The 22,361-nt window shown below is 40.5% G+C and overlaps 1 protein-coding gene across 5 annotated transcripts in view; it reads left to right on the top strand.

Annotated features, from left to right (window-relative positions):
• DYM (dymeclin) overlaps nt 1-22,361 on the top strand; it is a 231,340-nt gene that overhangs the window by 73,683 nt on the left and 135,296 nt on the right. For all 5 annotated transcript variants that reach the window (XM_068928623.1, XM_068928620.1, XM_068928624.1 and 2 more), the window contains 2 exons: nt 14,307-14,489; nt 18,304-18,482. In XM_068928623.1, coding sequence (XP_068784724.1) covers nt 14,307-14,489; nt 18,304-18,482 — 362 coding nt within the window. The remainder of the gene's footprint in view (nt 1-14,306; nt 14,490-18,303; nt 18,483-22,361) is intronic.

Genomic DNA, 22,361 nt, shown 5'->3' with positions numbered 1-22,361 from the left:
CGGTTTTTCATGAAAAATGCCCTTTTAGTGAAGTTTCTGTATGGTTAGAGCTGGTTGCATGTAGTTAGGGCTACATAGCACTTTCTGCAGTGAAATCCAATTTTCAATTGCTCATAGCTTTTTTTAAACTTTGATTGTGTCGTGATGAAACTTTCCATGCTGAGTATCTTCCTTGGGCTGATTTTTCTTTTTCTTTTTCTTTTTTTTCTTTTCTTTTTTTTTCTTTTGAAATTGGTTTAATTAAAACCAGTTCTTCTGTTTCTGAGAATGAGGTTAGGGAAAAATGTTAGTTTACCAAAGCTGAATTCTTACATCTGTTTTTTTGAGGAGTTTTAGAGCCTTCATGCCTTGGAACAGGCTCTTGAGATTTGGCGGAGGGGGACTAGGGGAGTGGAACTGTGGACGAGGATGTGCCATTTGCAATCCCTGTTAAAGTTTACTAAATTTGGCTAAGTTACAAGGTTGTGCAACTTGCTGTTTGCATACGTTAAGCAGAAAAACTGGCAGCGAAATTGTCTGCACATTGAGTTTTCATGAAGTGCGTTGCATGGAGCAGCGTGCCCGTGCTGTTTGGGATGCTGTGCCCCTAGCGAGTCCTGTGAGCGCCTTCTGGGACCGGGGGGGAGCAGCGGGACTTTCCCTGTTCTTGCTTCAGCCAGTTGCTGGCGGATGCCAGTTTTAAGCAGCAGAATTAATGCGAGGGAGACTCTTCTCCTCAGTACCGCAGGTCATGCGGAGGAGGAAGTTACTTCTTTGCATTACAGAACGTTATGGCGTAGAACAAAAATACGGACAGGCTAGGGTGGGTTTAAAAAACGGCTTATCTGTAGTGTGTGTGCATCGGGGAGAGATGGCAGGTCCAAGGAGCTTGGAGCAAGCCTTAGAAATAAGGGCGGATAGTGGTGGCAGTCCTAGAGAGTTTGGGAGCGCTCTGGCTGAGTTTGCCAACTGTACTTGGGATAGCTGGAGTTTTGTTTAGTTACTTTTATGTGCTGGCCTGAAGGCTGTGGAAGAGAAGGTGGTTGGGACTGCTGCGGGTACCAGTGCTCAGGCACTTCACAGCCCAAGTTTGGAGCAGTGAAATTTAGGTCTGGTGGGGCAATAGCAGATCTGTGATGACTCTGCAATGCTGCTCTTACTGTTTCTTATCCCAAGCAGGGGTAGAAAGGAGTTTCCTATCTTTATCTGGCATACGTGCAGGACACTTGGGAAGGGAGCAAGCTGGTATTTAATAGAAGGAAGGGCATAAAGTTAGAGAGGTTGGAAAAGATGCTGACGTTTAGCTGTAGAGATGTAACGCGGTGACAGAGTGGAGGGGAGAAGTAGTAAGGGAATCGTAGAAGGGGGAACTGGAGGTAGGAGAAGACATGCCCAGAGCTAGGTCAGGCAGGTCTGCTAATCAGTCCAGTTTGTGGTTCACTTGGTGAATTCACCCCTTACCTCATCCCATTCCGTCGTGAGTGCATGGGTTTGCCTCCTCCTGTGCTTATCTGTTTTTCTCTTTTTCAGAGTCTGATGCATACGCAGAGATAATTATGTGAATTATACAGACATTTGCCTATTAAATACAGATAGAGATGTTGAGTTTTGCCTTTGGTAAAACTGGCCCATCCAGTTTCCTAAATGCTGGACTCAACTTAAGAATTTTGGGTTTTACCCTTTCAGGGATGGCAGGGAGCAGATCTGAAGCCCACCAACGAGGGTCCTGGCTTGTGCTGCACTTATTGGAGAAACCGAGCAGCGTACAGTCAATGAAGTATGACAACAGGAAGAGAGAAACGATCTCATTTTAGGCAACTGAGTTGAAAAACTGAGTTCTCCCTTGTCTCTTCTATGCGTTTTTTAGGATGCTAGGCAAGTCAGTTTGAAAGGAAACTGTTTCAGGAGCCGCTCACTGTATGTTCCTCTTTTTCTAGTGACTTGCTTAGGAAACTGCGGCCCGTCTTGAATGTGTGCCTGCAATTCTAGCAAGTCAATAGGAGCAGTGCGCCAAACTTGCAAAGTGGTATAAAATCCGAACTTCTCTAGAAAAATCTGTTGTTAGGTGCCTTAATCTGTCTAATAAAATTACAGATCACTTTGTCAGTGGCAGTCTCAATTTCTCCTCCCTCTTTCCCCTGTATGTGGGGGTGAAGTTCTTCTGAAGGTACTGCTTCAAAAGCAATAATTAACATTTGATACTATGGTTAGCACTATTCATATGTAATATCGGTATCCAGGAAGTAAAGCATGTGTGACTAAGTTTGCCAGTAAAAAAAGATTTGAGTGTATTCATGCATGATAGGATATAGAAAACACGGATGCAGTGATTAAGTATTAGTATCATATGCATAAGCAAGAGTGTGGATCTGAGGTGCATCATGGACAGCCTTAAATTTTGCAGTTTCCTAGAACTGTGAATGTTTTGCTGCTCTTAATGTATCTTTTGGTTCGTGATAGGAAGAGGTGAGCATTGCAGTAGGAGTGGGAAGTGTTACATGCTCTCCTTACTGCTCATTTCAGTAAGATTTCTTAGGGCTAATGGTTAACAAGTAGTACTTTGCACTCACTGGATTCAATAGCAGCTTCTGCCTTTTCCATTTTCCAGAAATCCTAAATTATCACTGAGTAGAAATAACTTCCATTACTGTAACTTCTGCTTATAGACATACTTCTCCAAAATTTATCCTTTAAAAATTTTATCCTTTAAAAATGCATGTATTACAGATGTTTGTTTATAAATGAGAAATACGGCATGATTCTTTTTTAGTATGTAAAATATATATTTAACATATATATACATTATATAAATATCTTTACATCTACCTGTATATAATTGTGTGGATATATACGTAAAAGAAAACAGAAAACCTAAAACCATTGACGTAATACTTGGGCTTTTTGCTGCGGAGCATATGGATTCATGCTGGCAGTCCTGTCCTAGCATCAAACCTGTCTGTAAAGTGACCTTTGAAAGGTGTTCCCTCCTGCATCTGCAAGAGAGGTCAATCAAGGTGGGCATAAATGTGTGATATCAAATACTTGCAGCTCTGTGAGTGCCCATTATACCAAAAATAATCTGAGGACAAGGTTATCAGGATAAATCCAGACTATTCTGCGATATGCTAGGAGCTATTTTAATACTTTTGGCTGCAACTCTCCAATAAATAGCAGTCAGACTTGCAGAGATGTCTGGCAGTCAGCGGCTCCAGTTGTTCTTATGGTGCATACGCTGTGTTCTACCAAGCTCATTACTTGAAAATCTCATACCTCTCCTGTAGGACATAAATGGGAGAGAGTCTCTCCTGCGAATAGCCTCATCTGGTGTATGGAGCACTTTGGGACACCAGCCCTTGAAAGACTTCTTGCTTTTCGTTTTCTGGACTTCTGTTGAATTCAAAATATTGCCTTAATGTTATGTCATTTCCAAACGTACAATATTGACTGCTCCTAATACATTGCTTTTCTGTCTACTTTGGACATGGCTGCATAGGCGTTATTGTATAGGGTAGTGTAAGTGTGATCGTTGTGAATTTTTTTTCTAAGAAAAATCACACTTTAATCTGGCTACTCTCTTTGTCAAAATGTTCAAACTACTTTTAGCTGCACTAGTATCCTAGATTCACCTTGATCCATTACACTATGAAATTCATCATTAATCATTCTTAACTGCTATATTGTATAATAAACGTTACCTTCCTTCTTCTGTCCTGTCCTCTCTCCCTTTCTTTCAGTTTTTCTTCCTGGTACTTTATATATTGCTGTAACAAGCTCTTGAGAATAGATATGTTCTTTACTTATATGTGTATGATAGTATCTAGCACAGAGGTAGGTGTAGCTCAAATTTTTCATAGCTACCTAGTGACTCCAGTGCAAAAAAAAGAGTGGCAGTACAGCTGATAACTTTTAGTTGCACAAAAAACAGCAAGTCAAACACTTATCTTTGATATCAATAAGTAAAGCTAGTGTTCCTTTTTTGTGAAATGGTTGCGTATGTCAGCACTGGGTTTAAACGTGTCGTGGCTAATTTAAAGAATCTCCACTTTGAGCATGTAGTCGTCTTAAAAACACATCCCCAACAATGCTGTACACCTGACTTTAAATCCCTTGACAGCGGGGGGAGGAATGAGTGTGAAATTATTGGGTCATATGTCAGTGTCACTAAGTGTCACTCTGTCCAGCTTTTATTTCTGGAAGTTTAAGTCCTTTCTAAAGGCACATCTAAGATTGGAAAAGGAAAATCTTTGCCATTTTATAAATGAAGAATCTACTTGAAAAGAAATTCTAGAATCTTACGAAATTATCCTACCTAATTATATATTTATGTGTAGGGACCATGAGGCCAGTCTGACAGTGGAGCAGTTGCCCAGGGAGGTTGTGCCACCTCCATCCTTGGAGGTTTTCCAGACCCAACTGGGCAAAAGCCCTGAGCAACCTGGTGTGACCCTATAGCTGCCCCTTCTTGGAGCAGGCGTTTGGGCCGGGGACCTCCCAAGATCCCTTCCAGCCTGACTCATCCTATGAGATTATGATCTGAAAAAATCTTTTTTCCTTTCTACTACACTTTAGAGCTTCCCTGTCTTTTCCACCCTCTTAGTCTGGTTTCTCTGAGGCATAGATTTGGTCCTGGCACTGTTCTTCTTCAGTGGACTTGTTGTCAAAATCAATGCTGCAAATAAATATTGCTCTCGTTTTACCAGGAAAACTTTTGTTAGTTTCTGTCCCCAATTTTGTCCGATTATATTGACAAAAAAAGGTTACTGACTTGTCAGTGCAGTTACCTACTTTCACAGTGCTCCTTCCCCCTGTCCAAACCACGGCGACAACACAGTACCAGGACAGTACACTGGGCAAAAGCCAGGGTTTTCTATTCCCCCCTTCCCCCCCCCCCCCCCAAAAGAAAAACTTTTTAATTTCTCGCACTGTGGCTTTCTCCTTGGCTTGAGGTTTGCTGTTCCGTGGCTGATAGCTGATTAAGTCAGACAGTTGTAAAATTGCATCCAACCCTGAGTAGGTTGCAGTTTCCCACACTTCTCATACATTTGCCTCTTTGTTCTCTCTTCCTCTTCTTTTCTAACTTGCACTTAATTTCCCAGGTTTCAAGTAGTCATAATGCTGTGGTATTGTGTTCTTATGTAATCCCATAGAGCTTCCTTTTTTTAATATATATATTGCGGTCACATTTATGGCTTTTTTTACGCTAGGCGGTCTTCAGATGCGTAACAGAAATATCGTTCCATCCCAGAAATCACAGCATGTGTCCGGAGGGGTCGAAATAGGTGGTTCCAGCAACGGGGGCAGTGTCGTAAGCAGCGGCTGTTAACGTTCGAGCTCTCTGCCCTTGGGGTGTTCATGCTGTCACGGCTAAAAAGCAAACAAGACTCAAAAGAAATTAAGCTCCTAGTTCAGTGGAGCTAACAAAAATACGTGAGGATTTCTGTTCTCATTTAAGTTGTTCTCCTTCTGTAGTTGATTCGGGTATATATTGATTGAAGTGAATTTTGGTTTATTAGAGTTACTTTCAGCTTTATCTGGCCTTTTCCTTCAGGAATGTGATGTGTAATTTACTTAATTCTTCTGTGTGTCCATCCCAAATATGTCTGCTATTCAGATTAATGATCCAGATATCAAAAATGTATCCAGGTGTTTCCAGCTAACATAGCTATCTTCAACTTCAGGGTGTTGGTGAGAGAAGAAGAGCAGATCTGAAAACATTAATATGTTACATACACAACTTTACTGGGACAATTTAAAGGTGTTGACTTGGTTTATAAATGTTTCCTTAGAGTTTTTGAGATGAAATCAGCATTTTAAGGTCTGCTGTGGCCGTTATGTCAAAAGCTTTGGGAATGTGCCTCCATAACTGAGCTTCAAGACCCTGGGAGAAGGTGGCCTTCTCTTTATCTTGCAGTTCCACCGAAGAAAAGAGATAGGTAATCTAATGGCAGAGGTAGACTTTATGTCATCACTAAGCCAACCTTGTTTTAGATGTCACAATAAGAGAATTCCTGAGATCTGGTGACAAAAAAGGGGATAAACAGACAAAATGAAGTAAAGGGTATGTTTGGATGAATGAGGAAGTTTTGTTTTGTTTTTTTAAATATCTGCACGGTTTAGTATTTGTAACTTTTTTCACTGCAGTGATGTTTGAGGGGTCACACAAAGTGTTGAGATTAATTGCAGGAAGCAAAGTGGAAACGACTTTCAAAGAAATGAAAGGAAAATCTGTATGTGTAATTTGGCTAGGCAACAAAGGAGAGCGATGACTGCACCTTTTATTTAAAGGGTGTAAACACTGAACTGGGGAAGAAATGTTTTATGGTATTGCATGGAGAGAACCACTTATAGGAATAAATGGATGTAATTGAACAAAGTAAAAATTCAGGCTGAATATTAGGAAAAAAATCTCAACATTGAGGTTTATTAGATTATGGAACACTTTTCCCAAAGGATGTGGTCCAAGCTCCATTACTAGTCCCTTAAAATTAGGCTGGATAGAATAACAAAATGTACTGGAGGGAACGCTTTTGCCTGGGTAGGGGATGAACACAGTTACCTAATATGTCTTTGCATTTCACTTGCTTCCATGATTCATTTCCTGAAAAACGGCTTCCAGAATGTGTTAATGACATCACGGCCTCGGCCTCCTCTGACACTGTTGTATTTCTTGGTAATGCCACTTTCAATATAGTTTATTTGGAGCTTGAAGAAGGCAGTTGTGCAGGATTCTCTGGCAAGCGTCGTAGCCGTCTGTACGGTCGGTGATTGATGGAGAGAGGGAGCCTTCCAATTGCAAAGTAAGTGCAAGTCAGCACTGTACTGACTTTTCCCAGTAGCTCCACTACCTCTGCTCTTCCTCACGGCTTTCCATGCTGCTGCTACGTGGCTGCCACGGGCATCTGCGGGGGCAGCAACGGGACTGGCAAAAATCAGGTGGCTGGGATGCATTTAAAAAAAAAAAAAAAAAAAGCAACACCCAAATTCAAAGATGCGCGCGCACACACACAAAACCTGGGTTTTTCCTGTGATCAGGAGTGGGGCAAGTGGCAGAATTTGCCTTTCAGAGCTTGGCTTAACAGACGTTATAGCTTCTGCTTTTCTTGGCAAGTAGGAGGAAGCACTTGTCCCCTGCAGAGTTGTGCTCTTAGGTGTGGAAACCCCTCTAAGCAATAACCTGCAGCTTCTGTTATCGTTATGAGTTTGACTGAGCCCGTCTTAGTGGTTCGGGTACACTGATTTCATAAGAAGGAAATAGAATGTATCCTTTAAAAATGCAGTGTCTTTTTAATCCTCCCATGGCAACAGGGGCACTTCTTTGTAGTGTTCACGAGTTGCATGCCACCTGCAATAAAACCCATCCTATTTAAAAAGCGGAGAGGCGTGTGACTTTGGCCTTGCGCAGCGCTTTGGACCTTGGTCTAAGAGGTGGCTTGACAGGACTGTGAGCCTAGATAGTGTTGTCGCAGCCGAGCACGCGTTTACTGGGGCGTGCACGCTTCCGCAGTTCCTGTGCCGCAAACCGTAAGCGGAGTAAAGATGGGCTGTAACATGGCTGTCGTCTCGCAGTGCTTGCAGCACTGCACGCGCTTTTCAAAATCAAGTCTCTCCCACCTGTGAGTTCTTGTTTTAGTCTGCTGATGGCTTAAAAAGAAGCTAGTCTACCAGTATTCAAAATGTGAATTTATTTTGCCAGACTGAGTGTCTCCTAGAAACTATTCATTCATAGTTAGAAGGAAAGACGTTTTAAAAACTATGTTGCAAGCTCGCTCTGGTTAATTCTGTTAGTCTAATGCCAGACAGCAGAGAGCATGAAAAATATTGCTGAAAACAAAAAACTTTTGCTACTATCATTTGTATTGCCATGTCAGATATAATAATGCCAGGTTTCAAAAAACTATTATTTTTAGGAACTTGTGTCAGCTGATGTCAGAAAAAAGTTATATTGCAATATTTAGGACTTTCCTTACTTTACTCTTAAGTAAGTAATGACTTTAAGCCATTTGTACTCTAGGTTCCCTACCTAAAAAATCTACCATGTCAATAGATTTACCTCTTTTCAGTCTGAACTTTTATGGTGTTGCTGTTAGTTTCTGTATTTCAGTGGTGGAATACACCCCTGTAGTTTGTGTATGTGTCAATGCTCCTTGCGAGTTTAATGTAGCAGGAGATTGGGATACTTAACATCCAAGTTGCTTTGCTGGTTTCTTTCTGAATCTTTCAAAAACTTGCAATGGGCCTTTTCTAAATTTAATGTAGTTGCTGTTCTTGTAGTCATTGAAGTAAATATACCTGGTGCTCCTTGCAAGCAGCAGTTTTAAGTTTCTTAAATAAAGACCCAAGAAGCTTATGGAAGTGCTTTATAAAGTATAAAATGACTTTGACTTGAAAGATTGTGAGCGACATCTTGATATAGGAGTTGCTTCACTGATCCTGCGTCTCCCATTTCATTTATGATTCCACGGACCGCTTTTTCCTCTCCCAGTCATTATCACATAACATCCCCGTGGCAACTCGAGAAATTGCTTACATGGAAAAGTAATAGTAGGAAAGTATTTATGTATTTTTGGCTTTCTACTAACACAATGTAGCAGCTGGAAACAAGGCCAGGAGCCAGCACAACGTGAACTGCCAGCTCTCCATGGGCCACCAGAAAGTGTTCATCAGACCACAAAGTGAGAACCATTGAATTGACTTAAGAAATGTGACACATACAATAAGCATTAAATTAAAAAAAAAAAAAAAGCACCTCTCAAGTTCCCAGGGCTGTTGCTTGGGCATAATAAAACTAAAATACTAGTTGCAATGTTTTTTGAATAGTATTTTATGTGCTGTTTTTGGTGGAAGAAGGACATGATAGTATCAGCTAGATGTTGTGAAGAATCACTTCTGCTTTAGTTCTTCATAATCTATATTTACTGCTATCTTAGATGGCTTAGTGTCCTAAGCATATTTTCTGTATACTCAAAGCTTTATAATTTGGGAAACCAAGGTATGGAGCTAGAACTTGATTTGAGTAGAAATATAGGCTGAAATATGGGCTAGTTCTGCTCTGTTTGTTTGCTGTTTTTGTTGTTGGGTTTTTGTCTGACTTTTTTTTTTTTTTTAAACCTACTGCTCAAGCCTAAGCCTTGTCTACTTACATTTTTTGTTCTTTCCTTTTTGCAGCAAGGGAGGAGGACTGATATTGTGAAATAGTGAAATGACAGTAAGATCGACAGGAATTTTTTACAGCTTCACCTCTACCAAAACTTTCTTTTCAATCTCAAAAGTAGCCTGCGGCTGCCACGTTAATCTGGTGCATGCAAGGCTACTCCTGGGATCTCTCTGGAGAAGTCTTTATGGCTCAGAGTTGGCACTGAGCAAAATAATTTCCAAAGCAATAAAATTCAGTGACAGGATGATAATAATATGTGATAGGAATTGGGCTGTGTGTGTGTAGGGGAATGAGAAATGGATCTGCGGTGTTATCAAGCTGCAGTGATTAGAGAAATGAGCACCCGCAAAAAGGTTGTGCCAGCATTCATTAAGTTTTAGCACAAGCATTATATTTTAATTAAGGATCAACCGTTCAAGGGAAAACCTCGTGGAGTTTATTTATGAATCTGAACCGTGAGGGCAGATGTTGGGATATGGCTGCATTTTTGCAAGAGCTATTGATTTTTTTTTTTTTTTAAAATCTCCTTTTCCCCAGTAAGATGCCATGGAATAAGTTACGTAGAGGAAACTGGTGTTAGAGGAAACTGGTGTTAGTTGATTGCTCTTCCAGGAAGAGGACTCAGAGTGCTTGTCTTACAGGCACGTCCACTAAAGGTTGGAAAGCAAGTAAGATGCATCTTGTGAAAGAATTACAACTAGTTTAGTAAGTATCACACAACAACTAGTTTAATAAATATCACACAAATTCAAAAATTCAACTGGGCTGAGAGTTCACTGATATACTTTTGAAATGACGCGGTTTGCAGTGCGAGAAGGTAGATTGGCTATGAACTGAAATGCTTTATACTGAGTATATTTTTTAAATCCACCCCTGTTCTCCTTCCACCTGTCTTTCAGTTTTAAAGCTTCTTTGAAATCAAGCTGTTACAATTGTTTAATCACATGAAAGTATAAGTAAGTGTATTTGAACTGTTCCCTAGGTAAGCACAATATGAACCACATTCATACCTTCTTGTTACTGCGAAACGGAGATCAGATGATTACTTTGAGATTTCTGTAGCATTCTCTTTATGTTAAATAGCAGGCTAAGGAAAGAAAGTCCTTTTTTGATGAATGTGTCATAATTTTCATTTTGCTCATTAAGTGTTGTTCCACAGGCTGTCAAGCTAGATTACAATCCTGTGTGTGTTTTCATGGCTACGAACGCTATTTCCAGTCATCTTATAAAAAGACCTCAAGATCTGCCCTGCAACGTGATCTGTAAAGGCAGGAGTCGAAACAGCCACAGTAGGATTTCAGGAGCTTTAAAAAGACCCCAAAGGGCTGATCTTGTTCGATTGTTGAAGCTGTAGCAAGTACTTCAGCAAAAACCTTAATAGCATGTGAAATACAGGAATGGAGAGAGCCACTCCTGTTTGCTTTACTTGCTATGCCTTATATAGACTTGTACGAGCAGGAGAAGAAAGCTGCAGTGTGTAGTAGTATTGTGGCAGAGTAGGAAAAAATGGATCTGCTCACTTTCTTTTACAGATGAAAGCAGTATGTTCCTTCCCTGGGTACCTGTGTATTTGCCACAAATAATAGGCAAAATTTTACTTTCTTCCAAAAATTCTAGTAATGTGGTTCCCTGTGCAATTGAGTCAGCCAGCAGAGTTGTATTGCCGAGTTGCAGTTAAAAATAAATTGCAAATATGCTGTAGAGAACGGTAAATTGCATAGATGAATCAAGTGATATCAATACCTGTGTCGAGGAAAACGTTTTAGGGTTGTGGATTATTAACTTCATTAGGCAGATTAATTAGCACAGTGGAACCAGAAAGGTTTTCTTTGGTAATGCAGTGCTTTTTTAGTGTGAACCACTTTGGTTCATCACGCTGTTGCAGACAACCCACCTACCGTCATCCTTTTCATAATCTTCGTTTTCAAATAAAGTTTGTTCAGTTTGTAGCTCATCTTTAGCACTTCCCAGAGAGATAGAAAGCTTTTGTACTTTGTATTTCCCTTGGGATATTCACTAAAATAAGAGTAAAACAAGAGAATAAGAGTGAATGAAACTTAGAGTGAAATTTAAACATGGGAGAAATCTGAGCACTATGTATATGTGTGTGCATATATATGTATATGCAAGTATCCAAGAGAATTTTATTCCATGCTTTTAATGATGCCACACAACGCCAGTACAGTTATGGCTACTTGTGGCTATGTATTGGCTTAAACAGGTATTTAAAAAAAAAAAAAAAAAAAAAGGTGGCTTCTTCCTTTTATTCTTAGAATAAGAAATATATCCTTAGAAAAAGTTTCCTTAGAAATGTCTCTTAGCTTGAGAAACACTGGGAGAACCAACCGATATTTAGCACCTAATCTGAAATAGCGTTTTGGAAGTGGAATGAGTGTTGCGAACCCGTTAGCATGGGATTGCTTTTCTGGAGAAATAAACTTGCCAGCAGAGACAGGACCTCAAGAGGTTGCGTGGGTCATGTATCAATGTCTGGGTTCCTCCTGGACATAATTACCTCATTCTCCCTGGTGGAAGAGTGAACTTATTAGCCAAGACTTTGGCTATATCCATCTTTTCCCAAATACTGAGCAAAGGTGTAGTAACAGCTGGTGCCAACCACAGAAGGGTGGGATGGTGGAAAGCTAGAAGTGCTGGCATAGCTGAGAACTGCACTGAGTTTTTCCTTTAAGAGAAGAAATGTGCTCAATTTAAAATAATTCAACAAGTGATGATGATTTAAAAAAAAAAACCAGTGGTTTCACTTTTTCTAGGATTTCTTTGCATGTTACATATCGGGGTAACTCGTATGAGTTTAAGAGCTAACTTTACTGTTAGCGTTTTTACTCTGCCTCATTGTTCTGATATGTGGACAACAGATCAAAACCATGGTGATAAAGGATTGTTAATGTAAAATGAAGTTTTTGCTAGGAAGGCTCTAATTAGAGTGCTCTTTATTACTAAAACTCCTGCAAGCTGCTTAACCCTTGAATGGCAACGTTTCCCGTGCTTTTGACATGGCAATAATTGCCTTGCAACTGCGTTGATGAAAAACTGCTAGTTTGTTACAAAATCTGACTAAACGGTTACTTTTAACCAAAAATATTGGTCAAACTGGAAATTTGGTAGGGCTGAGAGCACTTTAAATTTTTAAATTGATTACACTATACTTAAGTTTAGCATTCAGATAGCTTACCGGTTTTGTCCTGTGCATCTTGAATCTTCATGGAGGCTAAGCTTTCTTAATTTTTACTACTTTCAGTAAGAAAGTACGTCTTAATTTTGAGTTTATTTCTGTTTTTATTAATAATTAATTTTTAGGGGCCTTTTATTGTTGAGATTTTCTTACCTTTGCTCCGTATAGTTTAAAACTTTGCCCATCTATTAAAGCTCTGTTCACTCGATGAAATGGTCAGTCTCTGCCATAAAATTCTAGGATTTACTCAGAAATGTTTCAAGCCCGAGGCCTTTGAGGGTGAATATAGCCCAGTGTGACTGGGAAAGGTTGCTTCAAAATGTGGGCATGCAGCAGCAGCCAAGGTGAGGGTGGAGCCCCGGTGACACTGAGGTTGTCCTGTCCCACCACGGCCACGGGGATAAGTTTCAGTCCTTCCCCCTTTACACTTTTTCCGCAGTAATGCCGAATCTGCTTCAGTTCTGGTGCCTCTCTTCATCTTTTCCCCAGTGTAACAGCAGCATCGCGCGTGGTGGCAAGGAAAGGAGGATTTATGGGTCTGCTGGAGAGGGCTAAGGGGAGTCTTCACATCCTCCAGCGCTGCCTCCTCCCTGCCCCGTTCCCCTGTTACTCTGTAATAGGGCATGTAGCCAGCTTGGTTCACGGTCAGGTCTGTAATTAGAAACAGGAATTTCAAATGCAGTATTATAGTATTGGAGTTAATGTTTTTAATGCTGTATATATTAAATTTGAAAATTACTCAGCTTGCATTTTGGACCTAAACACCACAGTTTAAATAGGATGATAATTACAGTTTTAGCAAGCAGGCTTCAGGAGCTGAATATACATCATATATATGCACCTAGGTAAAGGGGGTAGATATATTCTAGCATGCAACCTTAGTATAGTTAGTGAGCAAATAACTGAGAGTTGGTGTGGAATAATTAGCTCTTCGGTGTTTTACACTTTTGTACTTAAATCCTTGTGGATGTAAAATGAATGTAGTTTTTGTTTTTTGAGTATTTTAGAAACAGTTGTAAGGAAACAAAAACTGTCATTTTTCCAAGAGGACTCAATCAGGCTGACTGATTTCTGGCAGTATCGCTAGTGATTTGTGTACTCAAGCTTTTATTTCTTTTTAATTAGGTTTTAACTTCAAGTTACTGTAAACAGTTTGTACTTCCATACCTTTACATCTTATACGCAATCTATTAACAAGGCATTTCAGAGCAGTGTAAGTACTCCCAACTGAGGTATTGTCCCTCTTCAAGTTACTTCATCTTCTGTATGAACATAAAAACAAAAGGCTGGCCTTAATAATAGCATAAAGCTTGAATTTAAATTGCTGTTAAGCCTATTTTTTTTTCCAATAAGTTTATTATTTGATATTATGCTGTCTACCCACAAACAATGGGTAACGATGTTCTCTACATGACTCTAAATCCGGGTGTTCAAGTTTAAGCAGTATTAGTATTTGTTACTGTGCTCTGCGTAAAATATGATGAGGTTATTAAAGTTAGAATACATAAGAAAAATGGTGCAAGATGGACCAAGTTTGTTTTATTAAAAAGGCAGTGTGCAAGCTCCTTTTCCTATCTTAGCGTGTTAGCATTCCCAGGGTCCCTTCATGAATCCTTTGACTGCTTTGTCATCTGTTTTGTTGGGTTTAAGCTTCTCCCCTTCAAATATGTGCTTTTATTTCACCTGTCATCTTATTTCCTTTTCGTACTTTCCTGTGACTTGATTTTCTGGAATTTTCAGTAATTTCTCAATTCCCATCCATCTGTGCTCACTGCTGTGTTACTCCTGAAATTTCTGATCTGTGAAATCAAGTAGCCAGGCTCGTCATCTCATTGTACAGGGCTGAACTGTTTTTTTCCCTCTCCTATGTACCTGTGTGTCAGATGGCATCTTTATCACTGGAGGAGCTTTGTTCATTAAAATGTGAACATGCATAATATTTTCTAAGAGGTTTATCCTTTTTTGCCTTTTTCTTTCTAGCTGGCCTGTGGACAGTCTTCACATTAGGGGGAGTGGGGAGCAAAGCAACGCCGCAGCTGGAACAGTGCTCCCCTCTAGCTAATCAGAGTCTGCTGCTTCTGCTCGTCTTGGCCAACCTGACCGATGCTCCAGATACGCCGAACCCCTACAGACAAGCTATTATGTCCTTCAAGAACACACAGGGTTTGTATCTGTTCTTGCTTTTAGGCATAAACTAATGAAAATGAGGCACTGTATTGTTGTGGCTGTTTAGATTTCTCTTTCCAAAACTTGTCTCCTCCCAGTAAGCCTGTGGAGGAGTAATAATGATACTTCATGCTGGGAGTTTTGAGGTGGAGCTCCTCAGCTGCTGGAACTTACTCAAACAGGTGGAGGGAGAATGAGGCATCTTCCTTCTGCAGCGATAAACTTTACAAAGCTTCATAATTTCGTAAGATATAAATGAAAATGGGAAGCAGAGCGATAAGTCAGTTATCTAAAAGTCTGCAGAAGTCCCCTGGAACTTGAAAGGACTTGGAGACGTTCTGGTTAGCAGTCACCCAGCTAGAGTTAAGAGAGGCAATTGAATTGCCACAACAGCCAAGTCAGCGTAACTGATATGTACTTCTCCCCACACTGGAAGTCTGAGGAGAATTTGCTTAATGTAAACACTTTCATGGGATATGCCTACACGGAAAGTTTCAGACTTTCACATTACCTTGTTTTTGGAAAGGCTGGTCCATATTTCATATAACCACAATGACCACAATATTGTACTGAATTCTAAAGCCCTGCTACAGAGGTCCTTAGCTGGTACACAGTCACACACTAACACAGCTCAGTCTGGCTCTGCTTGTGCCTGGGCAGCTCAGCATGCATGCAGGCAGGGTGTGCTTGTCTTGTGTCTGCACTTACAGTTTTACCTCTTCAAGTTTTAGCTGTTGGATGTTACCTTTTGTTGGCTTTGTGCAGGTTAACGGTATGCACTTGGCTACGCAAGGCAGCGCAGCTGCTGCATGATAACCTGTGTGGCCACAGAAATATGATTGTGTTTTTCACTTTGTTTGGGACACGTTAAGTTTTTATGTTCCTTACGCTGTAAGTATTGAGCAAGCTGAGCTCTAAACTCATTCATGTCCTAACGTGACCCTTTGGTCTATCAGAAACTGTTTACTGTCAATTGAGATCAAATTCTTGATACGGTTTTTTTAACCAACTAACTGACAACCTGTATGAATAACTTATTCTAGGTAACTTTGGTTAACGTCCACGATAACTAGTAATGTGTTTCATTAAAAACTATTATACATGACTTATTAGAAAATTTTAAAAGCCTATTCTTGTCAAAACAGCTTGAAAACCCATATTTTCTCTAAACGTCTATGTTTATAGAATCACTTGCTATTGGACAGGTAGAAACTAGTTTCCACTAGCAGTATTCCTGTAACTGAGCTTACATTTGATGCCTGTGAAGGTTCTAAGAGTCTGAAAAAAGGAGAATGGTATGAAAAAGAGAGGCTGGTTACTGTCGTAATGATTTATAGTATATGAATATAATAGGAAAATGAGCTTTTTAGAAGTAATTTATATAATTTAATGGAGACAGAACTAATAAAATTCAAGATAGTTATCCTTTATTCTACATGCTCAAGAATATTTTAACTTTTCTGTTGGTTGCTTTAATATCCTGTAGAATATTACAGGATTTATTGCTGTTACTGAAATCTGTTAGCTTTTTAAGTAATATTTAGAAAATATCTTACTGATTTTTAAATCTTAATAAAACAGTGCTATAAATGTAAATGATACTGTGTAAAAATTCACCTAAGAGGAGCTCGAAGGTCAAGTAGAGACTGCTCGCTAATGAACTGTGGCTTCAGCGACCTTAATAAAGGGCTGATCTGACTTTACTGTCTACATTGAAATTTTGCATGGTAAAGAAGAATACTCACCTGAAGCATGGGTGTTTTCAAGGAGTCAGTCCATAATAACAACCAGTCTTTGAAGTGGTGGGGAAGAAATGGTAGTTTGGGTTGGGGGCGGAAGGAGGGGGGAAGGAATTTGTCTCTCAACTGCATTTTGGTACGGAGCGTCTGGGAGAGGCAGTTTCCGTCGCTGCCAGATCGGTCTCGCGGAGCTAGGAGCTGCTGCCAGCTGATGGGCTGTATCTAGGCTCCGTGTGAGGCAGTGTCTCCTGACTCCTGCTGAGTTGGGAACTCCTGCAGGAAGGAGAAAACTTTGCATCAGTGTCTCCTGCTGAGCGGAGCTGAACGTCTGGAGCAGTTGCCCGTTGCGGAGGCCAAGAGGCTGCCTCCGGAGAAGCAGCCGCTCCTGCGCGAGCCGTCTCCACTGGACTCCCAGAAACCCGCTGGGAACTGTGGCTCTCGTTGAATTCCTACAGCCATTCAAAATACGGCAGTTTTTCCTCCCGGAACGGTTGGGGATGTTGTTCAAAGTAAGTGGCAACTGCCACGTACATCCCCGTGTGACAACTGCCCCGAGTAATCGGTAGCTATTTGGAAACTTTGCCAGCAATATACACTGAAAAGAAGGGGAAAAGTGGCAGAGAGATATTTTGGTGGTGGTAGGTGGTGTTTATGCAATCAGCCTCTACCAGTATAGAAGTTTATCCAGAACAGTGGAAAAATTTGGTAGGAAACCTTGGAGCTGTTCATTTGAGAGCCAAATTTGTGTTGGCTCGCGGTTCCTGTCCATGGGCATATAAGTGGTGAGAATGCGCTCACTGTTTTCCGTGGTGATACAGGGACAGTATCTGAGAAGGCTTTGGGAAAGGGAAGGCTCCAGTGCAGTGCAATATTACTGCCCAGCATGCCTGCTATCGTAGTACAAGTTTAATGGGTTGTAAAAAAGCAAGTTTTGAAACTTGGGTAGTTGTGTTTTTTTTTCCTTCATGTTTTGAGCCTTTTCTCCTTCTCCTTAGAATCCCCTCTGCCCACAAATTTCCGTGCGGAAGGAATAATACTGCTGTCACGCTGTTTTCTACAGCAGAGCTTTCCTCAGCTGATGAACTTTTTTTTCCTTAAAGAAAGTAAAGAATCCAAAAATCCATAGTCTGTAGCCTCTAAGAATTTTTAGTTAAATGCTTCAACTTTGGACATGTTAGTTATAGAAATGCAGAAATGTTTAAGTCCAGACCTGTAACATACTTGAGCACCCAAACTGCTGCTGTCCCCAGAATATCCTCTTGCCATGAATTGCTGTAGTTTTTCCATGTGCTTAGCTTGTTTGCGTTCTCAGAAAAGATAGCTTTTGTAGCCAGTTGCCATGCTGAAATGAGGCAGCCCCAAAACGTAGACTCATCTTACTTCATGTGTTATCGTAAGAGATGCATGTTTTGGATGGATATTTCTGAACAGAGCCGGACAAGAAAATGTTTTATACAAGTTCCTGTGAAGCTTTTTGACAGTTCAGAAACGTACCTGTTCTGCGCTGGGACAAAACCTGGCGCGCTCAAAATTTCTTCTATATAGAAAGCAAAGGTGTAGTGCCTTGAAGGGCTGGGACGTTAGAGCGTGACAAGCAACGTCTCTGATCTGGGAAGATCCAGAGGCTGAATTAAGTACGTGCATCTGGCGGCCACACTTGCTTTTCCCGTTTCCGTTGGGAATGTTTGATGTTAGAGGTCTTTGTGGATGGAAGTGTTGGTGAAAGCGGTGTGCTCTTGTGAGAAGGTTCTGGGAACAAGTCTCTTCTGTTTTATTTCACTTCTAGCTCTGTCACAGATTATATTGTTCACATGAACAAGCTACTGTTACTTTGTTAGACTTTGTGACATATCATGTTTTAAATCACTTTAATTGAGTCATTTAAAAAAAATACTCCTCATCTTTTCAGGTTTATCACCTTTGGTGACAGTACAGTCTTGACTGATGTCCCCCCCTCCCCCCCCGCTTACTGTGGTTGTAGAAAATATTTCACCCAGATATTTTATAAAATAAGCATGTACCTGAGTGGTAAATATTTTTGTTAAACATGGTTTTTCATTTCTTTATTTCAGATAGCACTGCTTTTTCTTCATCGAACCCACACGCTTTCCAGATTAATTTTAACAGTTTATACACGGCTTTGTGTGAGCAGCAGAAATCTGATCAAGCAACTCTTCTTTTATACATGCTTCTGCATCAGAATGGCAATGTGCGGACATACGTGTTGGCACGCACGGACATAGAAAACCTTGTAAGTATTGTTCTGCTTGTCCAGTACTCCGGAAGGGTTGGTCTGGGGAAGCTCTTATGCGACTGGCTGCTTGTATTCCCCGTTCTACAGCAGCACCAGCTCTAACCAACTTATTCACCTTCATTACGTCATCTCAGGAGCGTTATGTTGACCATGTGACTACAGTAGCAGATAGCGCTTGTAAGGCTATCAGACTGTCTGTGCCTAATGCTACTGGCGGTCTGACCCGGGGGAAACCTGCTGACCTCTGGGCATGCTGTAAGAAACAGGTTGCACTAATACGACAAATGTCTTAGACACTTGTGTAGGTCAACTCTCTGAGACTGAAGCTCCTCAAGGAGTAAAGGAGTAGTTGACTTCTTTTTTTTTAAAGAAATGCAACTAGAACAACATTTTAGCTGCTTTGAGATAAGATTGTGGTTAATAGCTAATGGTACAACCACCTGGTACAGTCTTTTTTGTAGGTTATTAGTTAGCTTTTGCCCCCCCCTCTATGTTTAGTAATGTCACAAACCACTTATAACAAATCTTACATGTTGAAAAACTTTCCTTTAGTAAGATAATGGCTGTCTACAGGAATTGGTAACAGAATAGGGAACCATTTTCACTTTAATATTTGAAATCCTGCCAGATAATTAGGTCCCATGCCTGTTTGATGGCAGATACAAAATGAATTTGGTCTCGGTCCAAGTTCTAGCAGATAGATATTGCTAAAATCAGAGTTGAGAGACACCACTGTTGGCAAACTCAGCTAAGATGGTGGATATTGAGCCGATGATTCAAGACTGAACTCCTATGTGGTCCGCTGCAGGTTATCGAGGCTAGGGCTGAGTCAGTTTGCATGAATTTTGTGGCCAAACTATCACATTCAGTTTTCTGGGCTGTTGGTATGTGGTATTGCATGTTTCACAGCTGCCAGTTTACTCTCTCTCCGGAAAAATAAAGGTGAGGTGTGTGTGTTGTTTTATAATTATGGTATTTCATATATTGTAAAGCTTCCAGAAAAAGCACAAGGTATGTATGTCAAAACAGCTCCAGATGCAGATACTCAGGTGTTCTGCCATGTGGGATATTACCGTATATTATCACCTGCCTATTATCACCTGCCTTTCCTCCCACTCAAAAAAAATCAGCAAAAACCCTTTAGCAATCCCAGAAGTAACAAGCAACACTAAAAACTTTGCTTTCTGGGAAAAGATGAGAAAATTGAGAAGGGGATTACTAAAAAGTTGATGTATTTGTTTTTAATACCAAAATGTGAAACTGCCTGCTCTGTCTCATATTGTTATCCTTTCTTTTGTTTCACTTTTCATGCATATTGTTGATCTTTGCGATCATTGCTGACATCTTCGTACAATCTGCTCATCTCTAGCAGGCTGGTAGGTAAGGATGAGCAACGATGAAGAGCACTTAGAATTGCTTGGTAACTTGGACTGAGCCCTTTGGAAAGTGTATTTTAATCCAACCAAAAGTAGTTCTTTTTCTAGGAACAAAAAGACTAGAGCGCATCCTGAAGGATGTGAAAATGTTTTGGGGGCAAGGGAGGCTTACTGGACAAAGAAATCATAATCTCCCTGTTAACAACCCTGTGCTGAAAACGGCTAATTCAGTCTTGGATTTGTAAATAAGACAACTGGGCAGGAGTATGGAGCTGCATTTTTTTTTTTTTTTTTTTTTTTGCTTCCGTATATGGCAACTGCAAGACTGGTGCTAACATACTCCATGCTATTCTGGCGTTGCACTAACATACTCCATGAAGTATTTACAGGCTATTGAAAAATGGAGAGAATGTAGAGAAACAATTTTTTTGCTTATAAAAAAACAAACAAGCCCCAACAACTGTGAAGGCTTACTGTGAGAGGCTTAGAGAGCTAACTTTGTTCAGTTAATTCTCAGAAGTTTGAGAAGTGTCTGGTTGTGTAAGTACCTTCATAGGGGAAGCTGCTGAACAGAAGGGACTCTAGACTTGCAGAGAAAGGCATGATAAGAACTAAAGGCTGGAAGGTGAAATCCGCAACTTAAGCGACAGGAGAACAAAACAGTTAAGGTAACTAGTTAATTGGAGGAAATTGCTGGCAGAGCAGTGCTCTCCAAGGATATCTTTGAACTGAGGGTGGATGACTTTTTGGAAGATTATGGCTTATTCAAGCGTTAAGTTCGCGGGCTCTTCATGTAGTGGCAGTCCAGTGCGGTATAAAGGTCTGTGATATGTGAGAGAGGAGGTCAGCAGTCAAGCTGAGTTCTTATCTTAAACTTTCAGGGGGTATGCAGGTTGCTGTTATTTCACTTTGCTCAATGCAATCTTGTGTTTTCTCCCTTTTTTTTTTTTTTAATACCTTCCGGTTTTGATGCGCAGGAAGCATCACTAGATGCTCTGTGGCACTTCCTAGCTTTTTGGGGATATGTCTTTGCTCTTTTTGTAACTTACTTTAGTTTAATTTGTAAATCGATTCCGTGTTTTTAACTGTTGTTATAAGTTCTGTCTCAACTTGCTTCCTAATTTGTGTCTGAATCTACTGCTGAGTTGCACCTAAGTCCCTTCATCTTGAGTTATTCTGTTTATTACTTTATCATTAATAATGCAACATATCTTCCCCCCCATACAATAACAGTCTACGTAGTAGAATTAATAGGATTTTGTGTATCTTCTCTAACTTATAGTATGTCTCTTTGTGTAATTTTATAAAATAATTGATTTAAAAATCTGATGCTCTCAGGGATGTTCCTGGCTGGAATTTGGCTATGTTACTGCAAGTGCTTGCAAAGATTCTCCAGGAAACGATGGGACCGGTGAAACAGGGGGCCGTTAGCAATCTTTTTCCCTTGGCATTGTATCGTGGTTTGCGAGTGGGAAAATGTCAAGCCTTTTTCTGTTAGGAGGAGCAGTTAATGTCACTATTTCAGATAAATATGCTAGCCGGATATCTACCGGTGAGAAATACGCACTTTCTGTTGAGCATTTTTTGCTTTGGCTGCTGGGCTGTGTAGTGCTGCTCTGTTTGTTGCTCTGTGTTTTGTTGCTACCCAACATGATTGGATCAAAATAATGTATATGATGATGCATTTATGTCAAGTGATGGTATGGCAATATTTTTTCCAGTGGCATAAATTTGGGTTAAGCACATTGCTCCTGAGTGGCTGTGCTGTGTCATGTACTGCAGGCAAGCTATTTTAAAACTCTTTGCTGGGGAAACTGTTCCTGACCTTGGACTGAATATAGCCCCAGGGTTTTTACCTGCCCCTTGCTTTGAGGATTCAAAGCAACTTTTTAATGGTGACCAGTTCTTAGTAAAATGTTAGCATTAAAAGGTGCTCCTGATGGAGAAGTGTTAGTGGTAGCTGAGTGATTTTAGTTTAACGAGTATCAACAAAAGAGCCTGCAAATCAAAAGAAGCCGCCGTTATCACATGCTTTTTGTAGTTTCTAAAAGCGGAGAATGAAATTGTTCATTGGAGAGCCTGACTGCACACTCAGACAGTCCGGGATATGCCAAGACTTTTGGAATAAAGAGTTATATCTTTGTAATTTTTCTTAAAACCAAGGCACTTATTTGCATGAATCTTCCTGGACGTGGCCCTCATCTGAGTGGGGAAAATGGGACGGGAGAGTTTTCTGTTCGCCGTGAGAGCGCGCCGCACCAAGCGCGCCATGCCAATGAGACTAAAAGTTTTAGTCTTCGTGTATAATATAAAAGTCTGAAACAGAAGTAGGAAGGAAAGCTGGATGAGTGGCGATGGGAAGAGATTTCTAAAGTGCTGAAGATGCACGCAGGGAAGGAAGCCTGAGCGCACTGATTTGGAGAGTCCATGTAAGGCTGGTCAGCCTTAGTCTGGTGGGATTTTGAGCTAAGTTGCATGACATACAGACCTCCTAGCACTT

The sequence above is a fragment of the Struthio camelus genome, chromosome Z (genome assembly GCF_040807025.1).
Source record: "Struthio camelus isolate bStrCam1 chromosome Z, bStrCam1.hap1, whole genome shotgun sequence".
Classification (NCBI taxonomy): Eukaryota; Metazoa; Chordata; class Aves; order Struthioniformes; family Struthionidae; genus Struthio; species Struthio camelus.
The sequence above is the reverse complement of the archived record's forward strand: the minus strand, read 5'-3'. Positions and strand labels throughout refer to the sequence as shown.